This window comes from Polyergus mexicanus, unplaced genomic scaffold, assembly GCF_030449975.1.
Source record: "Polyergus mexicanus isolate NDT 795.1 unplaced genomic scaffold, iyPolMexi1.0 SCAF_2, whole genome shotgun sequence".
Classification (NCBI taxonomy): domain Eukaryota; kingdom Metazoa; phylum Arthropoda; class Insecta; order Hymenoptera; family Formicidae; genus Polyergus; species Polyergus mexicanus.
In genome coordinates this window covers 10,865,083-10,892,251 of record NW_027223322.1, presented here as the reverse complement: position 1 = coordinate 10,892,251, position 27,169 = coordinate 10,865,083, and the positions used below count along the sequence as shown (strand labels likewise).

The window sequence follows — 27,169 nt, the reverse complement described above, 5'->3', positions numbered from 1 at the left end:
ACACGGGATGTTCCGAAGATACTATTGTTATTACTTGCTACTTCAAAAAAAAAAAAACGAGAAAAAGGTTAACCACCATCGTTATCAGTGTCTGATACCGTAATAAAGGTACGATATCAGGTAGACTGAGGTTCTCCGCTAATAATGAATATTCTTATCCGATCGAATAGAAATAAACACAAATGCCTATATATGGTATAGTCAAATGAATGCACATTATTTTCAAATACTTACTTTCTACATCATTTTCCTCTAAAACTATGAAACTAATTATTATGTATTATTCTAACCAGTTATTAATTATATGTATCTGCAAATTACATATCCGTCTGTGATTGTATTTGATTCATTGGATATTCTATATAGTGATTTATATCGATAAATATAGCGGGATATATTAGTAAAAAATATAACAATAAAGTACATTTTGGGGAGCACAATTAATTATTTTGTTTTGACATAAAATTTTTTCTATTTTACAATTTACGCAACCATAGAATACATTTTTAAATTGCAACTAACTAAGTAATTGCATTTAAAATACACGAAACAATTAGATATTTGCCGTACTTTTCAGATGTAAAATTTTTATGCGGCTTATATTTAATGCATTAATTATTCCAGATGCAAATTTATACAAAGAAGAATTACGGACGCGGATTTTCTTTTATTAATACGTGTAATGTATTACATTAATTATTACAATCGTGTTGTATCAATAATCGTACGATAAGTATTTTTCAGATCAGCGAATCGGATAATTACGTTCCTAATAATTCTGAGCAATTTTTTTGAACTGCTCGAATATATCAATTCCATTTTGTAGCACGTCCCTCAAATACATAAATTTTTCACATATAATCTATATGATATTATAGTTGCTGTTGCATTAATGACTGACACTTCGAGTGCTTCTGTCATCTACAATGCTCAATGCCGGTGATTTCTGAAAGAAACATCGTTATGAGAATTCAGATTTGTTTTTTAATCTACATAATTAAAACATGATAATAATCTGATTAATTTACAGAGAGAGATGTCTCGTTTAATTTTAAATTTGATAAAATTATTTATTTATTTTTTTTTTTATTAAAAAATATCAATATATTTAGATAGATTATATTGTTTACTTATTTTTAGTTTTAAGCTTAAAGTTAACTTTAGGTTTCAAGGTAAATGACTGTTAATTTATTATTTATGAGAATAATATAATATAATACAAAATTTCTTTTTTTTTTTTTTTGCAGTGTGAGAATGATGATAATTAATCGTCAATACACGTCGTCAAAAAACTTTATTAAAAAAGTTTCAATCATAAACGATTACAAATGTTTAAGAGTAAATTCTTTGATTGTCGATTCACGATTAATTATCGTCATCTTCATTTTCTCTAAACGATTTATACTGACGATCGTGAAAAATTACAAAGAATAGCTTACAATTCTCTCTATTATGTCTTCAGCTGCATTGACTTTAGCGGGTCTCGCAGGGATGCCCTTTTTCGGTTCTCGTTCCATTTTATGAATCATCTTATAGACACTCGAGTTCATCAGGTAGTCGTAGTTTGGTAAATTTGTTTTTTCGTACTTCTTGAAATTTACTCTGTAATAAATCAATTAGAAAATCTTTGAAAAATCAGAATTGAATTAATTTTAAAGAGATCTTTACCGGATTTTTACATTTAAATTTAATTTTTTTTATTACAATCATTATTCTTACCCCATTGTTTTACCACGAATGACTTCCGCCTGACAAGACAATACCTCAGCAATCATCTCGTCATTGAAGAAATCATTCGGGCATCTCCATCTGCGACCTTGCGTAAGTTCAAGCTGCTTAGCCTGGGGCCAGAGATCTTGCGAATGTTTTTTGCCTTTCTTGTGCACTCTTCGCTGAAAAAACACAACGCGACGAGTTATTGACTTTACATTTAAATTCGAACACTCATCATGCATCAAGTGCATAAAATTGACGGGTTTCATGGATAGATATAAAAATTCTGTTGACATCAATAAAATAGGATTAAAATAACAAGATAGAAACAATGGATTTACAAAATAGATGTTTGATTGATATTAACTACAAGAAAAATGCATTTGATTCGATTCATCGTGCATTCATGTAATTAATTTATATGTATAATTAAGGATTTTTAGAGAATTGACTTTATCTGTTAACATTTAAACAGTGTATAATTTTTGAACATGAATAATGGATGGTAGGAGAGAGAACAAAACAATAATCATTTTCCAGGTAAAACGCAAGACTGTTCATTCCATTTATCGAGATACCTGCAGTTCCTGTATAACTTGGTCTTTTGGTGATAGTTTAGGATCTGGTTCGAAACTTCCTATATGATAGCATTATTATACTTTAGATCACACAGTGTCTCTTATATTTATTTAAAATACACTTTAGAAATGTAATATATTTTAATATTATAGAGAGAAAATTTCACATCCACACGATATTATTAGATCGAATTCATGGCATTATAGTCCATTGCTTTTTTTTTTGCGAAACAAATTCGTGATTAATAGAATCAATACGCAAAATAATATCGATGCTTACCGTGCGATGGTGCCGGACTGGGCGATTTCAGAACTTTAGTCTCGTAAGAAACGATGAACTTCTTTACTCTACTTCCTTCCTCATCTGCGCTCTTCACAGAAATCGTACCATCTAGTTCCTTCATCTCTGCTTCCTCTTCCTCCATCTCTCCTTCGTCATCACTGGGCTCGATTACTTGCGGTGTTGACCTCGATGACGTCTTTCGCTCCAAACATGCAATCTCTTCGATGTAATCGTAAGTTTCCGTAAATTCTTCATCCTCTTCATCAGTGTCCTCTTCCTGTTCCTTCAATCTCTCTTCATCCTTTCGCTGCGCGAAAGGATTCTCTTCTGAATAACAACGAATCGTAATTAACGTGCCATTCGTAAAACTATCTTAAGAATTATTTTAAATTTAAATGTAAAAATTTAAAATATCTGGGGATCCAATTTATAAGCTACATTTTTAGCAAATTTTTTTTCATATTTTTTTCAATTTAATACTGACGAGTGCGAACTGGCATCCGTTCGAAATTGAAATCTTGACAGAACTTGAAAATTCACTAACAAGGGAACCGTGCGAACCCAAAAATTCTGTAAATAAAAATAATTTATTAAAAAAAAAATAAAAATTTTTTTTGAAAGAATTATTTTTTTAAATTTTTATTAATATGGTTAAATAAAGCTTTTTTTACCATAAAATTTTTGTATGAAACATTTTTTCGATACCTCGATCGTTTTTGAGATATATCGAGGAAAACAAAAAATTGTTCTACATATAAGAGGTGTTTTCACCCGTTAGAAACATTTTTGGGCCACAACTGAAAATTTCTAAATTTCTCTATTGACTCCCCCTCTCTCCCCCCCGCCCCCCGCCACATGTCTGTAAAGTTTCATCAAAATCAGAATTTTCGGATTCGCGAGATTCTCTTGTAAGAGAGTAATCAGGATGCGCTATTTTGGCTATTTCGACTATGACTACGAATCTTGGTCACCTGGTGATCCGTGATGGCCGCCACTTCCGTTATCGAAGGACCGCTGCATGCCACTCAGTTCCATGATCTTGTAGAGTTGCTCGGATACGATCTTTAGGTGATTCTCAATCTCGCTTGGTAGCTGTTTCAGAGCGAGCAGTTGACGCTGCACGTTTTCCAGCTGTTGCTCGAGGCTGAACTCTGTGGTCACCAGTTCCTTGATTCTTTCACTATCGGCTTTCGTTACCGCTCGATCCGTTGTTGAGACACTAGAATCTTCCTCGAGTGCTGCTGTCTCGTCCTGGCTGGATCCGGCCGCACGGGACTCAGAACGATAATTTTCCTCCTTGGACTCGGATCTCCCCTTCGTCTTGAATTCGTCGGTCTCGTCGCTTTTCTCCTCACCTTCTGCCTTTGACGCGGAACGTGACTCAGATCTTCCTTCTTGCTCCGCTCTACATGTGAATGTTGGTGTTGCAACTGGTGTTTTTGTCTAAATCAAAATTGCGAATGCACTGAACGAAGTCTGAATTTCTCAAAAGATTATTGGATATCTTATCGATTTTTGTCTAGAAATGATTATTCGTTGCAAAAAAAATCTTAATTTACCAAAAACTATTTTGCTTGTTATACAATAATTTTTAGCTTGTAAAGAATAATATGTGTATTAAAAATTTACAGATCTAAAAGATCAATGGCATAGGAAATTAATAAATTTATTTTTGCTTTGTCAATGGATAATGTTATAAACTGTCAATTGATTATCAACTATTAATTTTCAAAAATACGTACTTTTAACTAACAAATTTTTTCGTTGACAAAATTCGCAGACAAAATATTTAAGAATTACGACAATCTTTAATCGCCAAAAAAATCTTGGAAAAAGCTGTTTAAAAAATCGATATTGAATATATACTTACTTTTCTGAATAATCAAATTGAATATCTCTTATAGAATATACCATATCGAATTGAGTTATAATATATGATTTAATTACAGTTTAATAATCGATTAGGTGATAAAAATTTAAGTAATTTTAAATAATTACGATAGCAATAAAAAATAAATAACGATAGTAATGATACATATATAATGAATATAAAATTTTCAATTTCTTCTTATTGTCACTCGCGTATTATTATTATAGAAAAAAAAAATCATATAACGTATATAACGATATGCAAGTAAGTTCAAATACAAACAACACAAATTTCAACAGTTTAATTACTTAGTAATTATTTCACGTAGATAAGGGGAAAAAATTAATTATATCTTCGCTCATACACAAATTGGATCGATTTTCACATAAAGTATCTTTACATTCTGGTTATTTATTTTATAGGATAAAATCAGTTTAACACATTTTAGTGCGCATTCTAGTGACAAGAAAAACAAAACGCACTATAATTGTAATAAAATTCGAGCACATATTATTTACGAAATATTTTTATACGGATCAACACTTTATCCACGATAATCTAGTAAGAGTCTCTATAAAACAAGTATACACTTAGTAAAACGGTTAGAATCATTTTAAGACAAGTGATATCTGTTTAAATCTAAAATACACAAACATAGGATAGATATGCGCGTAATTATAATAATCTAAATTAACAAGTTTGATTCCTCATCCTCGATACTTAATTTTAAAACGAATTTAGAGTCGATTATAATCATTTGCTGTTTAATTATATCAGCCGATCCATAACAACATACAAATATCGTCAGATGAGAATGATTACTTATACATATACAAAAGGATGATCGAGGTACAAGGCACAAAAGCGTAAGCCACCAGCTTCGTGAAATCAACACCAATATGATTCGTGATACTTTGATAGAGGATCGTAGGCACGAATGACAATCTTCGGTTGTCTCGTTCGATGTCGCAATCGATCTTCTCCTTGCAATCCCCGCAGCTTTTATCGGTGACTTTTAATGAGAACCAAGGGAGATTGAAATGCATGCTTTCGGGAGTCATGAGAGAAACCGATTCCCTCCTGGATGATTTTGATAATCTTCTGCTACCGCGGTGAAAAACCTCGCTAGAGACGTAATCGCCGGTCGAATTGAAGAGATTCGACAAAATACCCGTTTCCTGTTCCGTGTCCTTGAACGATCTTGAGAGTCTTCGGCTACCGCGATGGAAAACTTCGGTAGAAACGTAATTCTCAGCCGAATGCAGGAATTTTGAGAATGTATCATCTTGTTCGGAGATGACATCTATGGATTTACGCGACTTCGAGAGTCGTCTACTGCCACGATGGAAGACTTCGGTGGAAATATAATTCTCAGTCGACTGCAAGAATTTCGAAATAGTATCCTCTTTCTCTGGGATTTTAGATGAGACAGAGAGCTCGTCGATTTCTTCAGGCAAAATCGGATTGTTGTTGCACTCGAGAATATCGTTCTCCTCCGTTTCTTCTTTGTTTAGCTCCAGATTTTCAGGAGTATTAACGATAACGATAGATTCCTGTTGCAATGAACATGATGGACCATCTTCATGCCATCCGGAGATTTTTATGTCGCAGACATCTTCGTCAATTCTCTGCTCATCTAGGATTGAATCATTAGCAATATAATTTGAAGTCATGACAGAAAAATCCTGTTGCGATATGCATGACGGACTTTCCTCGAGCCATTCGGAGATCTTTATACAAACATATTCCGCGAATAGCTCGAAAATTTCCAGATTTCTACGGATGAATCGCTCAAAATATCGACCTCTCGTTGCCCGTTTCATTCTTGACGAAGAGGTGATAGCGAAGAGATTGTCGAAGCTATTTTTCGCGGAACCGAGAAGATTCGCTAACGCGGATTTCAGGTAAAGATTCTGCCGATGAAGACATTTTTCCACGTAATGTCCCTTTGTCCTTGTAGATTTTGGCTCGTCTCCTTTCTTTTCGATTATGTTTGGATAATCAATCAAGTGTGTCTTTTTGACGAGTTGAAGAACAGAAGTGACGTTTTTCTGGAGAACGTGTTTAAGGTAGCGACCTTTGAAACTCAAACGTCGCTTACGAATCTCTGATATATTCGATGCTTCGGAGACACTTGATCTTTGCAATAAAAACTGAAATAACGTCGTCATCAAGGATACTAGGCGAGTGCTCTCGCGTCTCAAATATGTCGCCAGATATCTTCCTTTCGTTCTGCTACGTTTCGTTTTAGAAGCGACAATGCGAGTTGTCTTCGGCTTTGAACAAAAATGCCGAGTGATAGCACTGACATTTCGTAGAAGAATCCTCTCTGCGTAATGCGCTCGCGGGCATCTGCTTGTCCTTCTTCTGGAAATGGTCCCGCTTGATGAGAAACAATCGAAACCAATACTTCTCGGCCAGTATTTTTTAGAGTAAAAGCTTCCCGTCTTTCCAAACTCGAATTGATCATCAATCTGTCGATCACGGGAAACGCAGGAGTGAGCATAACCGCAGAGGACATTTTCCAGATAGTGACCCTTGAAGGGCGACCTCATTCCGACTTCGTTGTATCTGTTGGAACTGTATCTTCGATAATGATTTGGCTTTACATCGAACAGCTTCGATTTGCATTTATATGTCGCGGGACCTAGCTGATTCTCGGAAGGACGAGTTACGTTCGAATCGAGTTGCGAGGGCGACAGTGAATCGTCGATGGTATCAAGAGAGGAAATTAAACACGAGGGATTCGGGTCAGACACGACGGGGGGACGATCTTCCTCGAGCTTGTTCTCCGTTTCATGCATCTTTACCTCGGATGGTTCCGGCGGCTCCGGTGTCCCGGCGATGCTCGTCTCTGATCCTGGCGGCAGCAAACCCTTTTCTACAAGACGCGTGATCACCGTCTTTTTGTCCTGTTTTTTTATTACAACCTTGTAGCTCTCGCCGTCGTCCTCTTCCACCTTCTGTTCACGCTTAGGCTTTGGTACCGGTCGCTGTGGTTTCTGTAAGAAAGTGGAGGTGCGTTTCAGCTCTTGCGTCCGCTCGGGCTCGGCTGTTGCAATGTGTTGCAGTTCCTCCAAAACCTTCGAATCTTTCAGGATCGGGGCACGCGGTCGTAGCTTTTTAAAGTTCACCCTGTCGATTGCATGGAAAAAATGGAAGCTATCGTTATTAATATCATTAAAAAACTCACATTTTTTAAATTTAAAAACTTATTTAAATTAATTGTGATATTATTTTTAATATATATTAATATTATTATAACATTGTTTTTATAAATAAGAAGGATGACAAGGGGATACTGATAATCTTTATTATTGCACAGAATGTCATCATCGATCAACTCGACAATCGTGAAAATGTACCCCAGTAATCCTTTATCGGACAAGAGCTCCTCCTCCTCGAGGATCAGCTGTGCGATCTCGTCATCCGTGAGATTTTTGTTGGGCACGATCTCGCTGTTGACGTCCACCGGTTTCTCCTCCACGAGCTTTTCCTCCTCTCGCCTGACCTCTTCTTCGGCGGACAACGGTTCGACGACGATCTTCTCTTCCTCGTATCGCTCGATCACTGTCTCCTCCTTTAAGATCTGTTCTGGGAAGACTGGCGGTAAGCCTGAAAGCTAATAAGCAAACTAGATGTCATCATCTCGCTGCCACTTTCTCTGGTATATCATATCTTTCTAAATGTCAAGTAAAGATCAAAGATTTTCCCCGACGAAAGAATGAGATTAATTTTCGATAAAATGGATTCTTAATTCAAATGCTCATTGAAATTGTTTGAATTACAGAGGACTTATAAAAATCAAATATTCTTGTTACAGCATTATATTTAAATTAGTATACTCTTGAGTCTATAATAAGTTCCATACACATTCTAAGAATCGTGATATTTAATAACTTTGATACGATATAAATTTTCTTATAAAAACATCTGAGAATTTTAAATCAAACAATATTTTAAATATTTTTTTATCTCTCAATATAAGAGAAAGAAATATGATTGTATCAATTCATTCAACTCTTACTTGGCGACATAAATAATCATCTTTTCTCTCCCTAATATCGTATTTTTTAAATATATTCTGGGAGTAGAGTAATTTTTCTTTTTAGAAATTTTTGAGTTTCAAAAAATTGACGCGAAAAAGTAAATCCGCGAAGTAGAGCCAATTGTTCCAAAAAGAAAATGAGAACATTAAAATAGAGTTCGCGTAAAGACCTCGTCACCAGTTAAGAGTATAGCCAGGGATGCTGTTTGCCTTTCATCTCACAGATATATACTCACGGCGATCTTATATGGGACGATGTTCTCTTCCGATATCGCCTCGACGGCCTTTCGTGCCTCTTCCTCTCTGCGCAAGCAACAAACACAGCAACCAAGAAAATAGACTTTCTCCGGCTCGCAGTGGATGCGTCGAGCGACCGGCTCGCGGACGCGAATATGCACCGAATGCACCGAACGCACGGATTCCGGCGTGTGTGTCTGATGAGATTTACCCTCTCGCTCTCTACTCTCTATATGCAGCGAATCCCACGAATGCGACAAACGGCAAGAAACGGGGCGCGACAGGGACCAGCAATAAAATCGCCGACCAATGATAAACAGATCTCTCATTCTGGGTCACCTATTTATAGGTGTCGCAATACATTGCCACATAGCTCATACGCACACCGGGATATTCTTGCCGTCGCCGAAATTATTATCGAAGAGTATGCCGGCGATGAATGACGCGCGGCAGCCGGCTGACGCACTCCGTTAGGCACGAGATCTTTGAGGACTCATTAAATTTGATTATAGCCTTCGACCGTTACCGCTCCAAAATTAAACTTGATCTTGATAAAGGTATGAGATGATCGAAAAAATTGGCCAGCTCGACAATTTTTCCGTACTTTTTTACTTGCGGTTAGTTTCTTCAGTTACATATAATAAACATGAGTAACTATTCGTTACTTCTTTAAGACGTTATAATTGCTTTTCAAATAAAATAGTCATTATTCGCATAACGAATCAGTAATTAATTATTCGTATGCTATTATATATTTTTATAATGTATTTACAGAGAGATATTTTATTTTTTTCTATCAAAAAATACAAGAGGGAAATATTGTGGAGCCCGAACGCGATATTTAATGCGTAATAAATATATGTTTTTATTATTTTATTATTCTATTCTATTTTTTCTCTTTTCATCTTATCATGTTTGTTTTTTTTTAATATACTTTAACACTAGATATAATATTTTTCAGCAGCAAGAAAAAAAAATAGGTAATTGGAATTTTTATTATAACAAATTGTACATAAGATTTAATATAGAAAGTATCTTTGGCCAAAATCTCCGATAACGCAATTTCAGTGTCAATAAATTCGGAAAGGCTAATATTGAAGAACGATTTCTCCTGGGACCAAATGGGACAAGAGCTTAATTTATGCGAAGAGACGTGGTCGACTTAGCTATTACACATATTTACGTACTTATTTATTCACTTTGGCTCCGATGCAACCGGCATGGGCGAGCGTCATTTATCTCCATTTCCTATTCTCTCGATATTAATTATATACGCTGAGCATCTAATCATACATTATATTCCTAAGAAATCGAATAATGTAAAATAATGCTAAATAATATTTTTTGAATAATAAATTCAAGCATAAATATAAAACTGTTTATGAAATATCACACAAAGATTATATTATTTAATTGATCAAAAAAATATTATTTATTAAAAAAATATTTAATATTGTATTTCAAGAAATTCGAGATATGATATATGTCTTAACTATATATTATAACTTTTCTTACAACGTTTTATATACGACTCTCCCAAAGGAAAAAGATTTGTTTAAAAAATGAATCTTTAAATCCTTGATTTTTGTATACATTTATAATACGACCCTTGCGATAGACTTACCTTTGTACAGCTAGAATAAAATTGTTGCCAGCATGCATGAGTGCCTCGTGTGCTTGTCCGTGAGTTAAGCTGCTAATCGGCTGATCATTTAATCTTACTACGATATCGCCAACCTTTAAACCCATACATTCGGCCAGACTTCCTTCTATGATCTGTAGATTATTTCCATATTTTTTATATCCTATTTTTTTTTGAAAATCTTTACTTTCGTCCGATTTTTTAGATCTAATTTTATTTTTCCTTAGTTTTTTGACTTCATCACAGAAATATAATGAAATCAATGACATTTTAAACAAAAATGAATTTAAACATGGATTATTATGCTACATTCTTTATTCTATTTTTGATATCTAAGAGAATGGTGGATAATATTGTAATCATAATTTCCTAATCTTGACATTTCCGTTACTAAATAAAAGAAATTTATTCTGCTAAATAAAAAACTCACTCTGATAACAGTAAGCGGCTGCGGAAAATCGCTGCCACCTGCTAGTCGAAAGCCCCATGGTGTGTTGTCAAATTTTGTGAATTTTATGCTGATTGCCATGACGTTCTACACCTGAAATTATACAGAATTACGCTTCATAACGTTTTGCAATCGTTTGAAAGATCTATATTTATACTAATCATATTTCAACAAGATTTTTTTCTTTTTATGATCCCGGAAGTTATCGTTAATAAAACTGGCTAATTAAGTATAATATGTGTAATATTTTGATTTAGAAAACTTTTTTACGTTTAAATAAATATTTTAAATTGAAATTGTTATACAGCTATATGACATTGGAAATGATTATATCAGCCCGTCATGGATCATTCTTGAAGATCTGTCATTCTTTTTCTATAATTAAACAAATTAATTGCCAAATTTTTATGTTATCGCACATTATTCATCTTCTTATTCTTTTCATTTATTACAGATATTCTCAATCGACTCAATATTTCAAACTTTGTTGGGTATAATTACGTTAAAGATTTAAAAAGAGATTTTGGCAATGTAATATGACAACACGATGTTGTCGGATACGGCTTTTTTGTAATTTCTAGTGCTATTTTCAAGTTGTTTACAGATGCAAATAATCTTGTTTACGGAAGTAACATAAATATATCATCTCGAATAATAAAAACATGCGTCATTTAGAAGAAGAAAAAAACTTAACGATTTATTATGCGAAATGTCAAGGTAATCTATATCTAAAAATAATCAATTATAATATAAAAAGTATAATCAATACAATTTTCAAGTCAATAAATAAATTTTAATTATTAAGCATGCAAAGTGTGATGAGATCTCACATTATGATTAAATAATCAGTGTTAATTTTATATTAATCTCATCATGACGATGCTATTGAAATATGAAATAAAACTCAAATTGCGAATGTATATAAAACATCTGTATTTTTAAATTAACTTTTTTTTTTTTTTTTTAACTAGCATCACTTTAATATGTTTATCGAATAAAACGCTATTTTTTTTCTTTGCCATATATATATATATGTATATAACTTTTTATAAATACTTAATTTTTATACATATAACAACTTTATTTTTTAATAAATCATATTTTTTGCAAGTTTATTGAAAGAAATTTACCGGTGTATTCCCTTTATGGCAGGGAAAGTATAGGGGATGGAGCGCGATTTCTCCCCTTCCGCTTTATTTTCAACAGCATCTCGCAGGTCCACGAATTTGCATTATATATTCGGAAGTGGCGATATATGATTATAGGGAGGACGAGGGAGGTGGTAGTATCGTATATTACTTGCCGAGCCAAGCTTATATAGCGAGGATATAAATTTCCCAAGCAAGTCGGGGAGGGGTGGTGGTTGATTAACTGCTGCGCGTGGCGCAGAGAGGATGCGGAGGACTCACTGCATCCGCTGCTACGATGTGGCCGAAATCCGCGATACGGCAACTGGAATCGGCAAGCCAAGCGACGACTAAAGCAAAATAAAACTCTGACGACGGAAGAACGGAGACAACGGGGGCTCGCCCCGGCCGTTGCCCGGCGTAATGCGGCCGAAACGGTGTCACAATAAGCTTTGCCAGAAGGCAAAATGCGGTAGGCTTGCAAGCTGCAAATACTACAGAGCAGCCGACTCTGTGACGCGACTCTCGTACCGGCTCGAGATCTATTTATTGATCGCGCGATCTATATTGGATTTGAGCCTCGATTTCCGGTAGCGAATGCCCGTCTCCGCCTAGCAAAAGCGAAATCGCAAGTTGAATCAATCTTAAGCCGATAATAAAGTCATAGAAAAGTTCTATATCGCATAATTCAAATGTCCTTCTCGATTATAAATTTTTTAATAATCGAGACTTTAAATGTTATTAGATAAATGATTAGGAAACATTATGACGAAACTTTAATAAGGATGGAGAATTTTTGCATCATAATCTTCGTTTTACTTTTTCTGCATTAGATTATAACTGCGTTATTTATAATTAGATATATGTTTTAATATAAAATATTTTTCTTATTTCTAACTCTATAATGACATTCATTCAAATAGATTTTTTTAAAGCTAAGCGCTTTGTGATCTGCAACTTTTGCATCTCGATTTTGCTACATTGACTATATGATCACTTATTAAAACAAAAAAGAATGACTGAATAAAATTCAAATAATCTTAAAGACATTTGAGACAGATGTTTATATTTACGTGCCTGGAACGATGTACTAATTTATTATGTTGATTTTGCAGAATCTATTTGCTGATAGGTATATTTAGACACATGGGCGTCGCGATATCAATTATTTTGATGTAGCGTTTTATTTTTCCATTTGAGAAAATCTGTTTTAATTGTATTATATATTCATTCTAACCATGGATAATTGCTTTTTAAAAATAACAAACTTATTTTTATTATTTATATATATAATAAATGTCTCGTTAAAGCTCATAAGGTATATTAATAAGATCTGTGAAAAATTTTTTTGTAGATAATCTTTTATATATGAATTCTCTTTTTTTTTGTTGGAATACATTCAGCATATACAATGCTGAAAAAAAAAAAAAAGAAAAAACGACTAATCATTCCGACAGATATTGATATGTATCAAAGAATAAATATGTTTATATTTCTCGATCCTACAGCAAACATATGAGTAATTATACAAAACGTGAAAAAGAAATTGTTATATTACTTTATGTAATTATCAAATCATTATATATAATGTTATTACTTTATTAAGTTAAAAAAGTCAATTAAACATATCAACTCTTTCTAACATATCAATTAATATATTTGTATTATAATTTGGTTACTAATACCAAAAATGCGCGAGTACGTTTGTTTTAATATTATTTCTAGATCAAATCGATAGTAAAGTATCTAAGCAAGAGAAATTACAATTGAATGGAAAGAACAAAGTAATAAAATCAATTAGCTACAAGATAAAAGCTACTTAAATTTATTAATTCAGATTAATACAATCTAAGAATCATTTCAAATCGTATATAAAAATAATATAAAAATATTTCTTTCGATTGTTCTAGCCTGATCTAACCATCTTTTTTAGATTTAGATTTTTTTTCAGTTTTTTCTTTATTTTCATTCTTAGAATCTTCGATTTGTATGATATCGTTTGTTGCACCAGTTGCACCTGTGCTATATGTTACATTAATATCATCGATAATATCACTCAGCAAACTGGATGCACCAATTCTGAAACGGCAATTTGTCAACCAATCTGATCCTAATTCTTCCTTGATCAAAACCATCCATTCAAGAGCTTCTTGCGCAGTTTTTATGCCTCCAGCAGGTTTAAAGCCAACCTATAAACAAAAGATATATTATAGAGCTATGATTCACAACAGAACCAAATTGCATTACCTTTGCAGAGGTCAGTCTCTCATATTCCTTTATCGCTCTACACATGACAATACCCACAGGCAAAGTTGCATTAACATCCTCTTTTCCTGTAGATGTCTTAATAAAATTAGCACCAGCAAACATTGCTATCATGGACGCTTTATACACATTTTTCAAGCTAAATAGTTCTCCTGTTGATAGTATAACTTTTAAACATATTTTTTTATCCTTCTCGTTACAAGCATTACGAATAGCAAGCAGTTCATTATATAGTTCTATCCATTCATGATTCAAGACTAATGATCGGTCGATCGCAACATCTATTTCCTGTGCTCCATATTCTATGGCACAACGCACTTCCTGCAGCCGAGTCTCTAAAGGATATTGTCCAGAAGGAAATCCAGCAGCCACTGATATAAAAACCACAATTAGACAATATTGGTCGTGTTCCAAAATTCACTGCCAATACTGGAAATCTATAATATACGTTACCTGAACTATAGATTTTCAATACTGGCCGTGAATTTTGGAACACGACCATTGTTACGTTCACATTGGGTCAGAAAAAAAATGTTTGCTTACCGCTAGCGATCTTAATCGTACCCGACTTTTTTAGTTTCTTTAAATTGATCAGTACATCCTTTACTCTAGAGGGATAAACGCAAATACCCGCTGGATGAAGCAGCTTACCCCATTCAAATGGAAGCTCCTCTACAATTGTTGCAGCCTGTAATATTAATCATTAATCAAATACTTATATCAAAAAATAATTTTACCTTTTTAATGTACCTTTTTACATAGATTCTCCACATTGTTGCTTGTATCATCACCGCTCAAAGAGGTCAAATCAATGAAACTTATCACTTTTAATAACCAAGCTATTCTATTGTCCCCTGTTAACGTGCTAGCTAAGTAACGTATCTGACGCACATTTTTGTTTATTGCTGGCTCATTAATGTACACTTCCAAGAATTTTAACCAAGCTAAAAAAATTGCAAATTTAAATTTAATACATATATATATATATATATATATATATATATATATATATATTTAGTTTTATATATAAAAAAATGTCCATTTGGCAATATATATATGATGTAACGTTAAAATTACATGTTGCGTTACTTACGTTTAACTGAATCGGCCACTTTAGGAATTATCGGAATATTGTCCATAATTTCAAAAGAAAAATTTTAAATAAATGTACAAACCACTATAAGCTGCTGAATAATGTGATTTTATATTTGCCACCTCTGTCCTATCTATGTCTGTTCATGCCTATTCAAAATAAACACAAAACCGTTAATACAAATTTGTAAATAAATGTGAAAAATATTAATCTGTTTTCTGCCAAAACTTGTTTTTCGAAGTAAGACAGTTATATATTACATTATTATGAGATGATAAGAATTATAGAAATAAAATGAAGCTATACATTCGCAGTATAAAGTATACACAAGCTTGTCACATGTTATATTTATAGGGTTAGAGATAACACAATCGGGCTTCAAACAGCGCATAAGATAATAGCATATAAGAATTTTTTTATTTAATATTGTGTTATATCTATCGACTTCGAGGAAAAAATTTTAATTTGTATCTTTATTACAAAAAAATAATATTTGAAAAAATAATTAAAAAAATATATATAAAAAAACTCATTTTTTCTTTTATTGTGTCACAATTGAATTCTAATCTGGCTGATTGTCGATGTCTAAATATACAATATCACTACGATAGAAAATTTTTGCAAACTAATATCTTTGAGATACGCATGCTATCAATGCTACATAGGAGTGAGTAACCAACACATAAGCCAACTAAATAACATTTCATATTATTGAGAATTTACATATGTACATAGATATAAATATACATATCTATCTTAGTCCTAAAATTAAGGTTTAATATTCATAAATAATCATATAAATAATTTAATGTCAGATTTCGAAAACAAACTTTTCTTTCCAAAATACAATTTAAATAAAATAAAATATTGACCAAACATAAAAATTACACTCTAAGCAAACTGCACATTTGACAAAGTGTAAATAATTTGGTTTGTGAAATTATCTTATCAAAATTCTATTGTCAAAATGTTACAAGTATAAATGAATTCATGTAGAACTATATAAATCTACTTGCACTAGTTAAAATTATCATTATTTATGATATTCCCATTGTTCCCAATACTGTGAAGTTTGCATCTCAGCCAAACGTGATACAGTGCGCTCAAATGCAAAGAGTTCTTCTTCACCAGTAAAGATATTTGCTTTGTGATCTTCCTGAATGTAAAATTAACATAATTAGCAAATAATTCAATAAAAATTCGCTTTTTGTTTAGAATATTAATAATTTATACCGAGCCATGTGATATCTTCAAGTCATCCATCAGCATTCTTTTCTCGTCAGTATATTCGGACTCACTTTCTGGTAAAAATAATTGTGTATGTGGTACAGCCGCTGACATAACTACCCGTACCTGCAAGTTATTATATAAACTTCCGTTAGTTTCGTATTAATCTATTAAAGCGGCTAATAACGTCGTTTATCTGCTCTAATATTAATTACATAGTTAAATATGTCTCAAACTGCCAGATTAAATCAAATATCAAGGGTTGTAATTTGTACATAGAAATGTTCTTTACCCTATTATCATACAGCGTATCAATAAGAGTAATAAATCGCCTTGCTTGAGACTTAAGTCGTAGATTTAATTGGGGTATATCTCTTATTATGATTGTATGGAACACTTGACTCAATTCCAAATAATCACTTGCTCCAAGAGGCTGTGCAGAGATAATAGCCGTATTATACAACTTTCATCTATAATACATTTCGTCTAGCACATAATTAGCTTTATGAGCAAAAAATATCCATCTCACTCTGTCACACAATTCTCCAAATGTAGAATCCAGCACCTGCCCGCAGGTTTTCCGGAAAGTGACATTTCGTCCTCTTATGCAAATTGTTCGTGGTCGTATAACATCGTTCTCCATAGAGCATAAATATTTGAAAACTTTGTCCACGTCGTTTGTCGCATCCTTGCCTTTTCTATTAATTTATACGGCTCGTTAAATATGGTGATGACATATATATATATATATATATATATATATATATATATATATATATATATACACACATATATAGACGATTATTATATAATGACAATTTAATGATTTTCACATACATGAAGTATAGTTTTTTGTTTCCAGGCCCCGATTTCAATCTGTAATCTATTCCAGAATCCAAATTACTAATGTAACAATGATCCTTCAGCACTTTTATAAATGGCACAAAGTTTCCCCGTTGTAGTCCATTCTTGTACAAATCATCGGGCGATCTGTTACTAGTCGCGACTACTATAATGCCATTATCAAAAAGTTCTGTGAATAGCCGTTTCAATATCATAGCGTCCGCGATATCCGTCACCTGCAATATAATTGTTTTTATTTATGTATTTCACAATTGGTGCTTCTTTTCTTGAAAATGCTATGTGAATATCAACCTGAAATTCGTCAAAGCATAATAGCCAAGTCTCTTCAGCGATACTGGATGCAATTGGAGGTATTGGATCAAAAGGTTGTAGTTTGGTACTTGTAGTATCTCGTACAATCGTCTTTTTCACTTTATGCACTCTACTATGTACATCCAACATGAAGGAATGAAAATGAACTCTTTTCTTGTTTTCAATCTGAAATAAAATGTTTTTCTTTATATACATTATATTAACATTACAAAATATTACACTTTCGTTCCATACTGCACATGGAAAGCCATGATTTCATCCATTTATTTATATAATTATTATATAATTATATATATTATGTAATTTAATATATTATATACAACTAGACACATTTAATTATTTATTATATATTGCATATTATATAATTTTTTTTGTATCTCTTTATTTATTTTAATTTTTTAAACTTTTTAAAAATTTTCCTGTGATATTTTGTTTTGATATTTATTTGCTACTTATCTACAACTGTTATATTCTTTCTTTTTCAATTTTATTTACAGATATACTCTATATGAAAAAAAAAAAATTTATTACTATCAAATGATTAAGACATTTTATCTTAGCTTCTCATGCGCAATATTTATGGAAACAGCAATCCAAGAGATACCTGGCAACAATTGTAAAATAGATCCATCAACATTGTTTTACCTCCACCCACTGCTCCATGAATGTACAATCCTTTCGGTACATCTTTCCTTTTTCCACCAAACCATTTTTCCAACAAATTTAATTGTTGTGGCTTGTAATTGTGTACCTCTTGGTAAATTCTCTGCAGAATCTGTGCTACTTTCATCTGATGCGCATCGTTCATCAACTCGCCTTTCGTTATTTTTTGCTTCAAAATACTAATTGGTCCATCATTTAAGTTTATATCTATATTGTGAGCATAGCCACATCTTTGGATACAAAATACTGGTTGAACACGAGTCAGCATATGGGAGAAATAATTCACGCTAATACACCTCTTTACAAGATAGGAAGTCATGACTGCAGAATATTACCTGGAAAGCAAAAGCCCATCCTTATTAAAAACTATAATTTATCTATCACATTTATGATGTAAGATTGATCATTTAATAGCAAAAATCGAATTAGAACAGTCATCAATTAAGGAGATTAACGTATAAATAATCATTAACATATTATCTGACATGTCATTAATGAAATATAGATACGATAACCTTGATACTAGATATGACATGATGCATATTCCAAATTTAACTCACTCACGTAGAAAACTAGAAAGGTGTGTCTCGATTTTATGATAAGGATTGTGTGACAAGATTTCGTGATAATTCACAAGATACATATACAAAAGAAAAAAAAACCGTTGCATTTGTCAATCTAAATATACGTGTGGATGTCGCATACACCTATCTCACCTATCCGGTAGGGACGTGCGTTTTGAAAGATCGTTTGCCGCGCGCCGTCATATGACGAAAGGGCTTCAAGAAGTTACCAATAACTAGAAGTTACAAAATAACTAGATGTGCTCTAATTGCAATCTTGTTAATCCATTACCAGCTAGGTGCTAGGTGCGAGAAAGTTTTCACTTTTTCTCGGATTAAATTGCAATTATTTTAATCTCATCTTTTGCACAAATACGTTTCATTCTGTTTAAAAGTTTAGACTCACATACGATATGAATGAATTTAAGAGAAAAAGAAAGGAATAGCAAACATAATAGAATATATAAAAAATAATTTTTTTTTATATAGTTGACAAAATAATTTAATAATAAACGCACTTTCATATATTGAATAGATTATATATTATTATTTATTATGTTACATTACAAAATGATTGTGCATATAACATGATATTTTTACAATATAGATGAAAAATATTATGAATCTAATATATTTTTATCTATGCTGTTCACAGTCATCTTTGAGCACATCTGGCAAAATGCTTCCATAGGAAGATTAGGAATGTGGATAAGAAGTGCGAGATCAATAGCCTTGCAATACTTAATCCAGGCAATCCTACAATCTCTCATATCACAAGAACTGATTATTCTATGGAATAAAAATATTTTCCTCGAGATATTATATTCTTTCCATTCAGTCATTATGATAAAACTTTGGATACAGCGAGGAAGTGTAGAGTGGCGGCCTTCGTTTGTCAGGACTAATTGCTTCTCTGGAGGAATAGTAACGTCTTTCAATAACTTTATCAAAGAATCTGCTAAGCTTTACAGATGAACTAGAGCCTGCTGCTAAAGATCTTATCTGGCGACAATCCTGTTAAAATAAATGAGTCAAGCATGTTCAGTGAGTTTATCAAATGAGTAATATTCACCAAAAATATTTCATCAGCACCACATTCTTCTGCAATGGTTGCAGAACGTCTATGTACATTGGGTTTTACGAAATTGGATTCTGAGATTAAATCAAACTTTGTACCAATAACTAAGATTGGAATCTAGATTAATAAATGTTGTCTATATATTTATCATAAACACATACACAATTAATTATATATAATTAGCAATTTGAAAAGTTTTTATCACCTGTGTTGAGCCCACAAATTTCTCAGGATCAAAATCATCAAATGACTTGGACTTTAATGAGGTCCCATCTTTACTTAAGACTTCCTCTAACCATTTCTGCAGATTCTGCTGTGATTTACGATTTGTTAAATCGTGTACTAATATTATGCCTGGTTGTGTAAATGATATATATTTGCAATCATGTCACAATTATGTGTTCAAATTAGATATAACATGATATTTAATTACTATAAAATATATATGTACCATTTGTGGGATTATAAAATACAGATCTTGTGTTTTTGTGATTTTGGCTGCCACCGATATCCCATAGTTCGATAAAGTATCTTCTCTGATTGGGTGTTCCTTCTTTGTATTCGTGAAGTTTTACTTCCACGGAACAACCTACAGTCCAGGAAGGATTGCCAATAGGTTGTTGTTGGCATATTAAATGTGTCAATGATGTTTTACCAACACCTGCAATAATGCAAACATCATTAATCAAATCATATATTTTTTCATAAAAATAATATCAATGACAACCAATGTTTATAATGCGGTATGATATGACACAATTATATATAACCTAAATACTTTAAAATTGTAATTTTGATATATTAATTAGTATGCAATATCAATAATAAGAGATTTTTTATTATAATAATTCGAGCAAAGTTTGTGTCATTTTTTATTAGAATAAAATATTATATTTACAAACATCGAAAATATTCTGGATAAAAAATAGTAAAGTGTAATATTACATATTTTTCTTATATTTACCTGAATCGCCTACTACAATAATTTTAACTTTATCAATCGCTGCCATTAATAAATCGTATTAAATTATATATGTTTCATGAATTACACTTGCGATAATTTTAACATTTGACAGATTATTATTTGACAATTTGTCATTTTTTTCTAAAATGAATCCTGTTGACACTATTATACCAATCTGCTTGTAGTGCTCCAAAGGATGCGTTCTAAGATTCTATCCGTGGGATAAAGTAAAATTTTGTTCGACCAATCAAAACAAAGAAATCTTTGTTCCTTTTGTTTTAATTGGTAAATTGGTGTTTAAGTAGGATTTTCGAACGCAATCAGGGAAAGAAAATCCACGTATGCGCAGTAACATAACTGTTAGCAGACGCTCTCAATTTTCAGTCCAACGTCCAACCAACAGTCCAACTCTATTCTCAATTTTCAGCATTTCAGGATCTTCAAGTATCTTTAGTGGTCCTTGGTTGTGTGCAGTTATGTGTTTTATTTATCGTTATTTATATGCCAAGTATTTGTGAAACATGAGTACTGAGGAGAGATTGGTGACTGAGGTACCCAGTAGTTTAAAACAACTGGCGCGCCTTGTTGTACGTGGATTTTACACAATAGAGGATGCTTTAATTGTGGATATGCTGGTTAGAAATCCGTGTAAGTGATTATATACTCTGTTATGCAAAATCCATCAATTAAAATAATTCTATTAATATAAAAAAAGATTGCATACTTGTACAGGTATGAAAGAAGATGACATTTGTGAATTGCTGAAGTTTGAACGCAAAATGTTGAGAGCCAGGATATCTACATTACGAAATGATAAGTTTATTCAAGTGAGATTAAAGATGGAAACAGGATCGGATGGCAAAGCACAGAAAGTTAACTACTACTTTATTAATTATAAAGTATGAATGATTGTGATTTTTTTTAATTTTACAGTAAATGTATAGGGATTAATGAGACTAATGAAATATATAGTTGTTAAAAATAAATATCTTTATTTTAGACGTTTGTAAATGTAGTAAAGTATAAACTCGACTTAATGAGGAAAAGGATGGAAACCGAAGAGAGAGATGCAACCAGTAGGGCTAGCTTTAAATGTCCAAGTTGTTTAAAAACATTTACAGATCTTGAAGTAAGTATGACAATGCAATATAAGTTTAGAATCTTAATAATTAGAATCAAATTTTATTTTATTACTACATTGTTATATTACAATAAGATAAGATAACATACTAATCAAAATGTTTTACATATAATTCTTATAATAATAATATAAATAATAAATGACATATGAAATTATTATATTATAATACTATTATATTGTTATAATATTAATCTAAGGCAATTATTATAACACAGATGAAACTTCATTAAACTCTTGTATAGGCGGATCAACTTTTCGACATGAGAACTGGTGAATTTAGGTGTACATATTGTCGGGAGATAGTAGAAGAAGATCAATCTGCTCTTCCAAAGAAAGATTCCAGATTATTATTAGCAAAGTTTAACGAACAACTGGAACCATTGTATATACTATTGAGGGAAGTAGAAGGAATTAAATTGGCGCCCGAAATATTAGAACCAGAGCCTGTTGATATTAATATTATTCGAGGGTATGTACTTTTGAAAATATATTTATGTATATTAAAAATTTCCAATCTGTTAAAACAAATTATATTCTACAGTACTGACACGAGAAAACCAAGTAGTCTTAGAGCACCTAGCGAACAATGGTCAGGTGAAGCTACTAGAATGTCAGGTTTCATGGTGGAAGAAACTAGAGTGGACATTACTATTGGAGATGAGTCTCCAGATGACAATGCGGCGAATCATCGAAAGGAGAGACCCATATGGATGATGGAAAGCACAGTTATCAATTCTGATGGTTCACAGGTATATTATTTTATTATATCTTTTGTGTGTGTTTTATTTTTTGTTATATATATATATTCTGTCTTGATTCGTTTAATTATCTTATAGCCTGATGGTGTAAATACACAAGAAAATATCTTGGACAAAGCTGCAACCACTGCCACAAACACAAATACGATGAATAATAAGCAGGGAGATGATATCATGTCGGTATTGTTGGCTCACGAGAAGAAGGGTGGCACTAATTCCGTAGCATCCATTAAAGCAGTACTTCCACAGGAATCCAGCGACAGTAGCGATAATGAGGAAGATGTGGAAATGCAAACTGTTGATACTGGTACGAAAAATTTATTAAATAACAAATTTTAACATTAGGGTAGTTGTAGTCATTTAAATGTAACGACATAAAATGAAAAGTCTCGAAACGCAAAGCGAAAAATTATTAACAATTAATCTGTATTTCCTTGAATTTTACGATTATTAAATTGATTTATAGGTGAAGTGGAGATGATGGATTCCGAAGAAGATGAGCTCGTACCAACCGTTAGTGTTGGCGGTAAAACCGTCGCGATCACTGATGTTAACGATACTCTAATCGCAGAAATGACATCAATAGAGAAGGAGGCTTACATTCAGACGTATCAAGAATATTATTCACATATGTATGATTAGGCGAAGAACAATGAGCATCTTCATAATCAATACAAGACTGATATTGATTTGATATATATATGTATATGTGTGTGTATATATATACACACACACAGCACGCACGCACGCACGCACACACACACACACACGCACACACATATATATATACATCGTTGTTTCCTGTAATATTTTATATGTAGTCATAAAATGTATAATTTTTGAGAATATAATATAGTGATCTTTTCATAATAATGTAAGAACTCTGATGGATCAGTTTGCATATTCTTTATATTGATAAATATAGCAAATACATATATTTGCTATATTTTTCACATTGGAGAATTAATTGATATAAAAAGAGAAGACAAAAAAAGATGTATTTTTACAATTTCATATATTTCTAATGTAATCGCAACTGAACAATACTATTACAACAGTTGTTTTAATAATAAATAAACAGTTGAATGTGGGGAGAGTAATACTCTGTAAAACGTAAGAAAATAATTAAGATGAATAACATATCATGTCACTTCTGGTAAAACGGGAAGTTTTCAAACTGAATCAAACACGGATTATTCATTAAGCTTACTTGATATTTTCTTCTTTTTTTTTTTTTGTTCTCGTAGTGAATTTCTGTCCGATCACCACCATCGCACGGAAATTCCGAGATGATTTTTATTAATTAGTTATCTTTTCTCTTTTTTTTGTATTTTGTTGTCATTTTCTTCTCTCAATAACAATTTCATAATATATAGTTAATGTTTTTTTACCTACATTTATTTAATATTGCTCGTTTACTAAAAATCAGATCAAAAGAATCCGAAGAAACTCATTTCAAACACAAAGTCTATATAAAATAATTAAACTTTATAAGACGGAATATTTTTCTACTTATTTATTTTAATATTGCTATTTGAATTCAAAGATAAAAGTCAATTTTAAACGCGGGAGAATAATCTACTATGAGCGGAAAACCCAGGATTCTTTTGAAGAAACCGGTCGCAACAAAAAGCGCCGATCTTTGATTTACTCTGGTTCGTTTAAGCGCAAACGAGCAAAATCTTCAAATACAATATTATCATCATCATCGGTGGCATAGCAAGAGTTCTCGTATCGTGCCCTCTCGATGCTCTTGCTCTTCTTTAGTATGGCCTTTTCTCTTTCAACGGTGCCTGCATAAAAGAAAACGTTTAAACGAATCGATAAACTAGGAAATTTAATCTTTAAATAAAATATTTTATGTGTGTGTGTGTGTGTGTGTGTGTGTGTGTGTATGTTGCGTGTGTATCAGTTTAAATATATAAATGAAAATTTTTTTTAGCTAAATTCAAAATGTTTGTGTTATGTACGAATATATAGGTATGTTAAAATAACGAAAGCTATATACCAGGAGCTGGATGCATCAGTTTGAATGGAACATCGGTAACCAGCTCGCCACCCAGAGTACCGCAATTCAGCTTGACTCGGACAGAATAAGAAATCACAATACCCAAGGCTTCAGCCGGGCATTTGCCCTCGGCGACCAAAGTTGAGGATGCCAGATTTACGTCGTCATCCTAAACGGTAGAGACAAAAAGAAATGCCATAAATGTTAAAATTTTTAGGAATGTTACTGTAGGTTTTATATGTATACATATATAGAATTGTTAAAAAAAAATTGCATAATATATAATATTTTATATATTTTAATAGCTTTAATACAGTGAAGAGGTTGTTGTTACTTTACGCACTTTCAGATATCCATCAAGAGCGATGCCACGACGATCCTTGTTGCTGCTGGCCAAAGGCACAAGATAGAACTGTTTCGTGAAGGAAGCGCCTGGTGTGACAGGACAACCCTCGCGAGTTTCCAAGCTAGCTACGTGCCGTGAAAATTGAGCATTTACCATGGTCACCTCGCAATGTTGAACCACGTACATCTGCGGCAAAAAAAAGACGATAGCGGTAAAATGTGTTTAAAATTTAATTTCATAATATTCACCTTGATGTTTTTCACCGCCTTTCGCGAATTGTTCGTAATGGTTACGTTTGCTGCAACTTTCTCGCCATGGTAATAAATCTCTCTATCCAGTGTGACTTCCAAGTTCAGTTTTCCCTGGGAGAAAGTGAATCCCTTGAATACCAAAGAGCTGGGAAGTCGGCGACCTCGTGTCGGCGGAGCGTATTGTAATTTCTTGATGGCTAATGATACGGAGGACCTTTTGTGTCCCTGAAAGAAAGTAAAAAAATAAGCGCGTTTTTGCATAAATTCTACTTTAAAGTTTTATACATATATATTAGTGCTTATATATTTATGCTTATTAATTTCTTTTTAACTTTTTTTCTATCTTGTATTTTATAATTTCTTATAATCGAATATTTACTTTTCTATTATTTCGATACCTTATCCTCTTCGTTGTCTCCAACGTATACTTTTACAATATATTCGACTCCCAAGGGTTTTCCCTGATCATCATCGCCGGGTTGAAGAGTGACCGAGCATGGAGCCGTCTGCGGAAAGTGGAATGTAAACGGATATGCATTCGAACCCAAACGTTTCAACAAACGCTCCTGAATTTGTGTAGTCTCCTGCTTCTCTTTTTTCGACGGTACTATCTGATCGCGACACAATATCAACTCTTTGCTGAACTTGACTCCCATAACTTCGTCCTCTTCGCGGCCATATCGGTAGGTTGTCGTGACCTAATAATATATATATATATATATGATATAATGTTACATTATTTATTAGAGAAAAAATTTTGGATATGTTTCAAAAATCATGAGAATATAATCCCATAGGAATATGTATTATGTATATATACATACTAAAAGTCAAAATTTTATTCACCTGACCAAAAATTTTGCGCCCTTGAAGGTAGTCATTCTCCACCACAAGAACACCATCGATGGGATCAATGTGATCTAAATGGTCGATGAAGTCTCTCTTGCCCAGATATACCGTAACTTTGCCTGAATAAAATATTCTCACATAACATTATTAAACACTCAAGAAGGATAAGATTTCAAAAAAGAAATTTGACAGTTAAGTAAACTCACCATTTGGGGTGGTCTTCTTAAATACCTTAATGGCTACAACGTAGGCCAAAAATAATAGAGGAAACATTTGGCGTTGTTTCTTTTTTTTTTCTAAACGAACGAGTGATTTAGCAGAGAAATTTGTTTCCCGCCCAGAAGTGACATGTCTCGAGTAACAAGTAGATCTTCATATAGTCCCACTGGGGCTTCTTTCGCTTCGAAGCCATAGTATACTAATGGGATTACTTTGTTATAGAATTGATTTAAGAGGATTGCAAATTATTACACAGAAAAAGAGAATCGATGTACGATCGCTATGCGTCCAGTAAGTCATGTACATTTTAATAACACTATTAATATTGCAATAAATTTGGTACAAAGTATATCTCTCTATGTAAGAGATGTTCTCCTGTAAAACTTACAACTATCAAGTAAGTATGTATATATATATATATATAAAGTAAAATTATATATATATATATATATATACACATATTTTACTTGATGGAAATAAGGAAACCCTTCTTTATTCAGTCTTAAGTTGATCTTTATTTCGATAATAGAATGTTTATATATATATATATACATATATATATATATATATATATATATATATATATGTATGTATGTATATATACAATATAATACAGAGGTAT

General features: G+C 32.5%; 6 protein-coding genes and 1 long non-coding RNA gene across 13 annotated transcripts; 2 read left to right on the top strand and 5 right to left on the bottom strand.

Annotated features, from left to right (window-relative positions):
- Nucleotides 1-639: 639 nt before the first annotated feature.
- On the bottom strand, nt 640-10,912 carry LOC138941826 (uncharacterized). Its single transcript, XM_070311707.1, has 12 exons — nt 10,802-10,912; nt 10,354-10,505; nt 8,725-8,795; nt 7,810-8,038; nt 5,273-7,579; nt 4,445-4,448; nt 3,546-4,017; nt 2,572-2,901; nt 2,292-2,350; nt 1,720-1,892; nt 1,440-1,602; nt 640-946 (listed from the first exon to the last, which is right to left on the bottom strand). The coding sequence occupies exons 1-12, from the start codon at nt 10,898-10,900 to the stop codon at nt 890-892; spliced, it is 4,116 nt and encodes a 1,371-aa protein (XP_070167808.1). The 5' UTR covers nt 10,901-10,912; the 3' UTR covers nt 640-889.
- Nucleotides 10,913-12,022: 1,110 nt separating this feature from the next.
- Nucleotides 12,023-19,948, top strand: LOC138939722 (uncharacterized). Its single transcript, XR_011447892.1, has 2 exons — nt 12,023-12,418; nt 19,589-19,948. It is a non-coding gene; the product is annotated as an uncharacterized lncRNA (long non-coding RNA).
- Dera (deoxyribose-phosphate aldolase) lies at nt 13,733-15,690 on the bottom strand. Of its 2 annotated transcripts, none has more exons than XM_070307770.1 (6): nt 15,611-15,690; nt 15,305-15,453; nt 14,962-15,155; nt 14,755-14,899; nt 14,194-14,582; nt 13,733-14,135 (listed from the first exon to the last, which is right to left on the bottom strand). In XM_070307770.1, the coding sequence occupies exons 2-6, from the start codon at nt 15,348-15,350 to the stop codon at nt 13,863-13,865; spliced, it is 1,047 nt and encodes a 348-aa protein (XP_070163871.1). In that variant the 5' UTR covers nt 15,351-15,453; nt 15,611-15,690; the 3' UTR covers nt 13,733-13,862. The 2 variants fall into 2 exon arrangements, with proteins under 2 accessions (XP_070163871.1, XP_070163863.1); XM_070307762.1 differs by having other exon boundaries at nt 15,565-15,669.
- On the bottom strand, nt 16,044-19,135 carry LOC138939670 (putative ATPase N2B). 5 transcript variants are annotated; one of them, XM_070307727.1, is made up of 8 exons: nt 19,087-19,135; nt 18,312-18,705; nt 17,687-17,872; nt 17,369-17,610; nt 17,061-17,229; nt 16,824-16,964; nt 16,538-16,657; nt 16,044-16,460 (listed from the first exon to the last, which is right to left on the bottom strand). In XM_070307727.1, exons 2-8 carry the CDS (start codon nt 18,687-18,689, stop codon nt 16,338-16,340), a joined length of 1,359 nt encoding a protein of 452 aa, XP_070163828.1. In that variant the 5' UTR covers nt 18,690-18,705; nt 19,087-19,135; the 3' UTR covers nt 16,044-16,337. The 5 variants fall into 5 exon arrangements, with proteins under 5 accessions (XP_070163828.1, XP_070163818.1, XP_070163797.1 ...); XM_070307717.1 differs by having other exon boundaries at nt 18,931-19,122; XM_070307696.1 differs by having other exon boundaries at nt 18,935-19,121.
- On the bottom strand, nt 19,462-21,198 carry LOC138939711 (rab-like protein 3). 2 transcript variants are annotated; one of them, XM_070307796.1, is made up of 5 exons: nt 20,976-21,198; nt 20,463-20,672; nt 20,217-20,365; nt 20,006-20,128; nt 19,462-19,947 (listed from the first exon to the last, which is right to left on the bottom strand). In XM_070307796.1, exons 1-5 carry the CDS (start codon nt 21,019-21,021, stop codon nt 19,768-19,770), a joined length of 708 nt encoding a protein of 235 aa, XP_070163897.1. In that variant the 5' UTR covers nt 21,022-21,198; the 3' UTR covers nt 19,462-19,767. The 2 variants fall into 2 exon arrangements, with proteins under 2 accessions (XP_070163897.1, XP_070163906.1); XM_070307805.1 differs by lacking the exon at nt 20,006-20,128 and having other exon boundaries at nt 20,976-21,197.
- Tfiiealpha (transcription factor IIEalpha) lies at nt 21,113-24,340 on the top strand. The gene is made up of 7 exons (XM_070307749.1): nt 21,113-21,623; nt 21,708-21,874; nt 21,976-22,104; nt 22,359-22,585; nt 22,658-22,865; nt 22,953-23,181; nt 23,341-24,340. Exons 1-7 carry the CDS (start codon nt 21,497-21,499, stop codon nt 23,514-23,516), a joined length of 1,263 nt encoding a protein of 420 aa, XP_070163850.1. The 5' UTR covers nt 21,113-21,496; the 3' UTR covers nt 23,517-24,340.
- Arr2 (arrestin 2) lies at nt 24,091-26,755 on the bottom strand. Its single transcript, XM_070307683.1, is given in 8 exon segments — nt 24,091-24,667; nt 24,883-25,051; nt 25,226-25,414; nt 25,477-25,704; nt 25,878-26,177; nt 26,326-26,447; nt 26,535-26,695; nt 26,697-26,755. Coding segments are annotated over 8 exon segments (1,359 nt in total). The 5' UTR covers nt 26,741-26,755; the 3' UTR covers nt 24,091-24,521.
- Nucleotides 26,756-27,169: the final 414 nt, after the last annotated feature.

Excerpts from the sequence above, each read along its gene's own strand:
- LOC138941826 (XM_070311707.1), bottom strand. The coding sequence starts at position 10,900 with ATGGCAATCAGCATAAAATTCACAAAATTTGACAACACACCATGGGGC. Across the intron at positions 10,506-10,801 it reads AGCCGCTTACTGTTATCAGA|ATCATAGAAGGAAGTCTGGC; the intron begins GTGAGTTTTTTA and ends AATAATCTACAG. Across the intron at positions 1,893-2,291 it reads AAGTTATACAGGAACTGCAG|CGAAGAGTGCACAAGAAAGG; the intron begins GTATCTCGATAA and ends GTGTTTTTTCAG.
- Dera (XM_070307770.1), bottom strand. The coding sequence starts at position 15,350 with ATGGACAATATTCCGATAATTCCTAAAGTGGCCGATTCAGTTAAAC. Across the intron at positions 14,583-14,754 it reads TACGATTAAGATCGCTAGCG|TGGCTGCTGGATTTCCTTCT; the intron begins GTAAGCAAACAT and ends TTTTTATATCAG. Across the intron at positions 14,136-14,193 it reads AGAGACTGACCTCTGCAAAG|GTTGGCTTTAAACCTGCTGG; the intron begins GTAATGCAATTT and ends TTTTGTTTATAG.
- LOC138939670 (XM_070307727.1), bottom strand. The coding sequence starts at position 18,689 with ATGACTTCCTATCTTGTAAAGAGGTGTATTAGCGTGAATTATTTCTCC. Across the intron at positions 17,230-17,368 it reads AACAAAAAACTATACTTCAT|AAAAGGCAAGGATGCGACAA; the intron begins GTATGTGAAAAT and ends ATAAATTAATAG. Across the intron at positions 16,658-16,823 it reads ATACGCTGTATGATAATAGG|GTACGGGTAGTTATGTCAGC; the intron begins GTAAAGAACATT and ends AATAACTTGCAG.
- LOC138939711 (XM_070307796.1), bottom strand. The coding sequence starts at position 21,021 with ATGGCAGCGATTGATAAAGTTAAAATTATTGTAGTAGGCGATTCAG. Across the intron at positions 20,366-20,462 it reads ATTTTATAATCCCACAAATG|GCATAATATTAGTACACGAT; the intron begins GTACATATATAT and ends TTACACAACCAG. Across the intron at positions 19,948-20,005 it reads GTGCTGATGAAATATTTTTG|GATTGTCGCCAGATAAGATC; the intron begins GTGAATATTACT and ends TTATTTTAACAG.
- Tfiiealpha (XM_070307749.1), top strand. The coding sequence starts at position 21,497 with ATGAGTACTGAGGAGAGATTGGTGACTGAGGTACCCAGTAGTTTAAAA. Across the intron at positions 21,624-21,707 it reads TATGCTGGTTAGAAATCCGT|GTATGAAAGAAGATGACATT; the intron begins GTAAGTGATTAT and ends ATACTTGTACAG. Across the intron at positions 21,875-21,975 it reads ACTACTTTATTAATTATAAA|ACGTTTGTAAATGTAGTAAA; the intron begins GTATGAATGATT and ends TCTTTATTTTAG.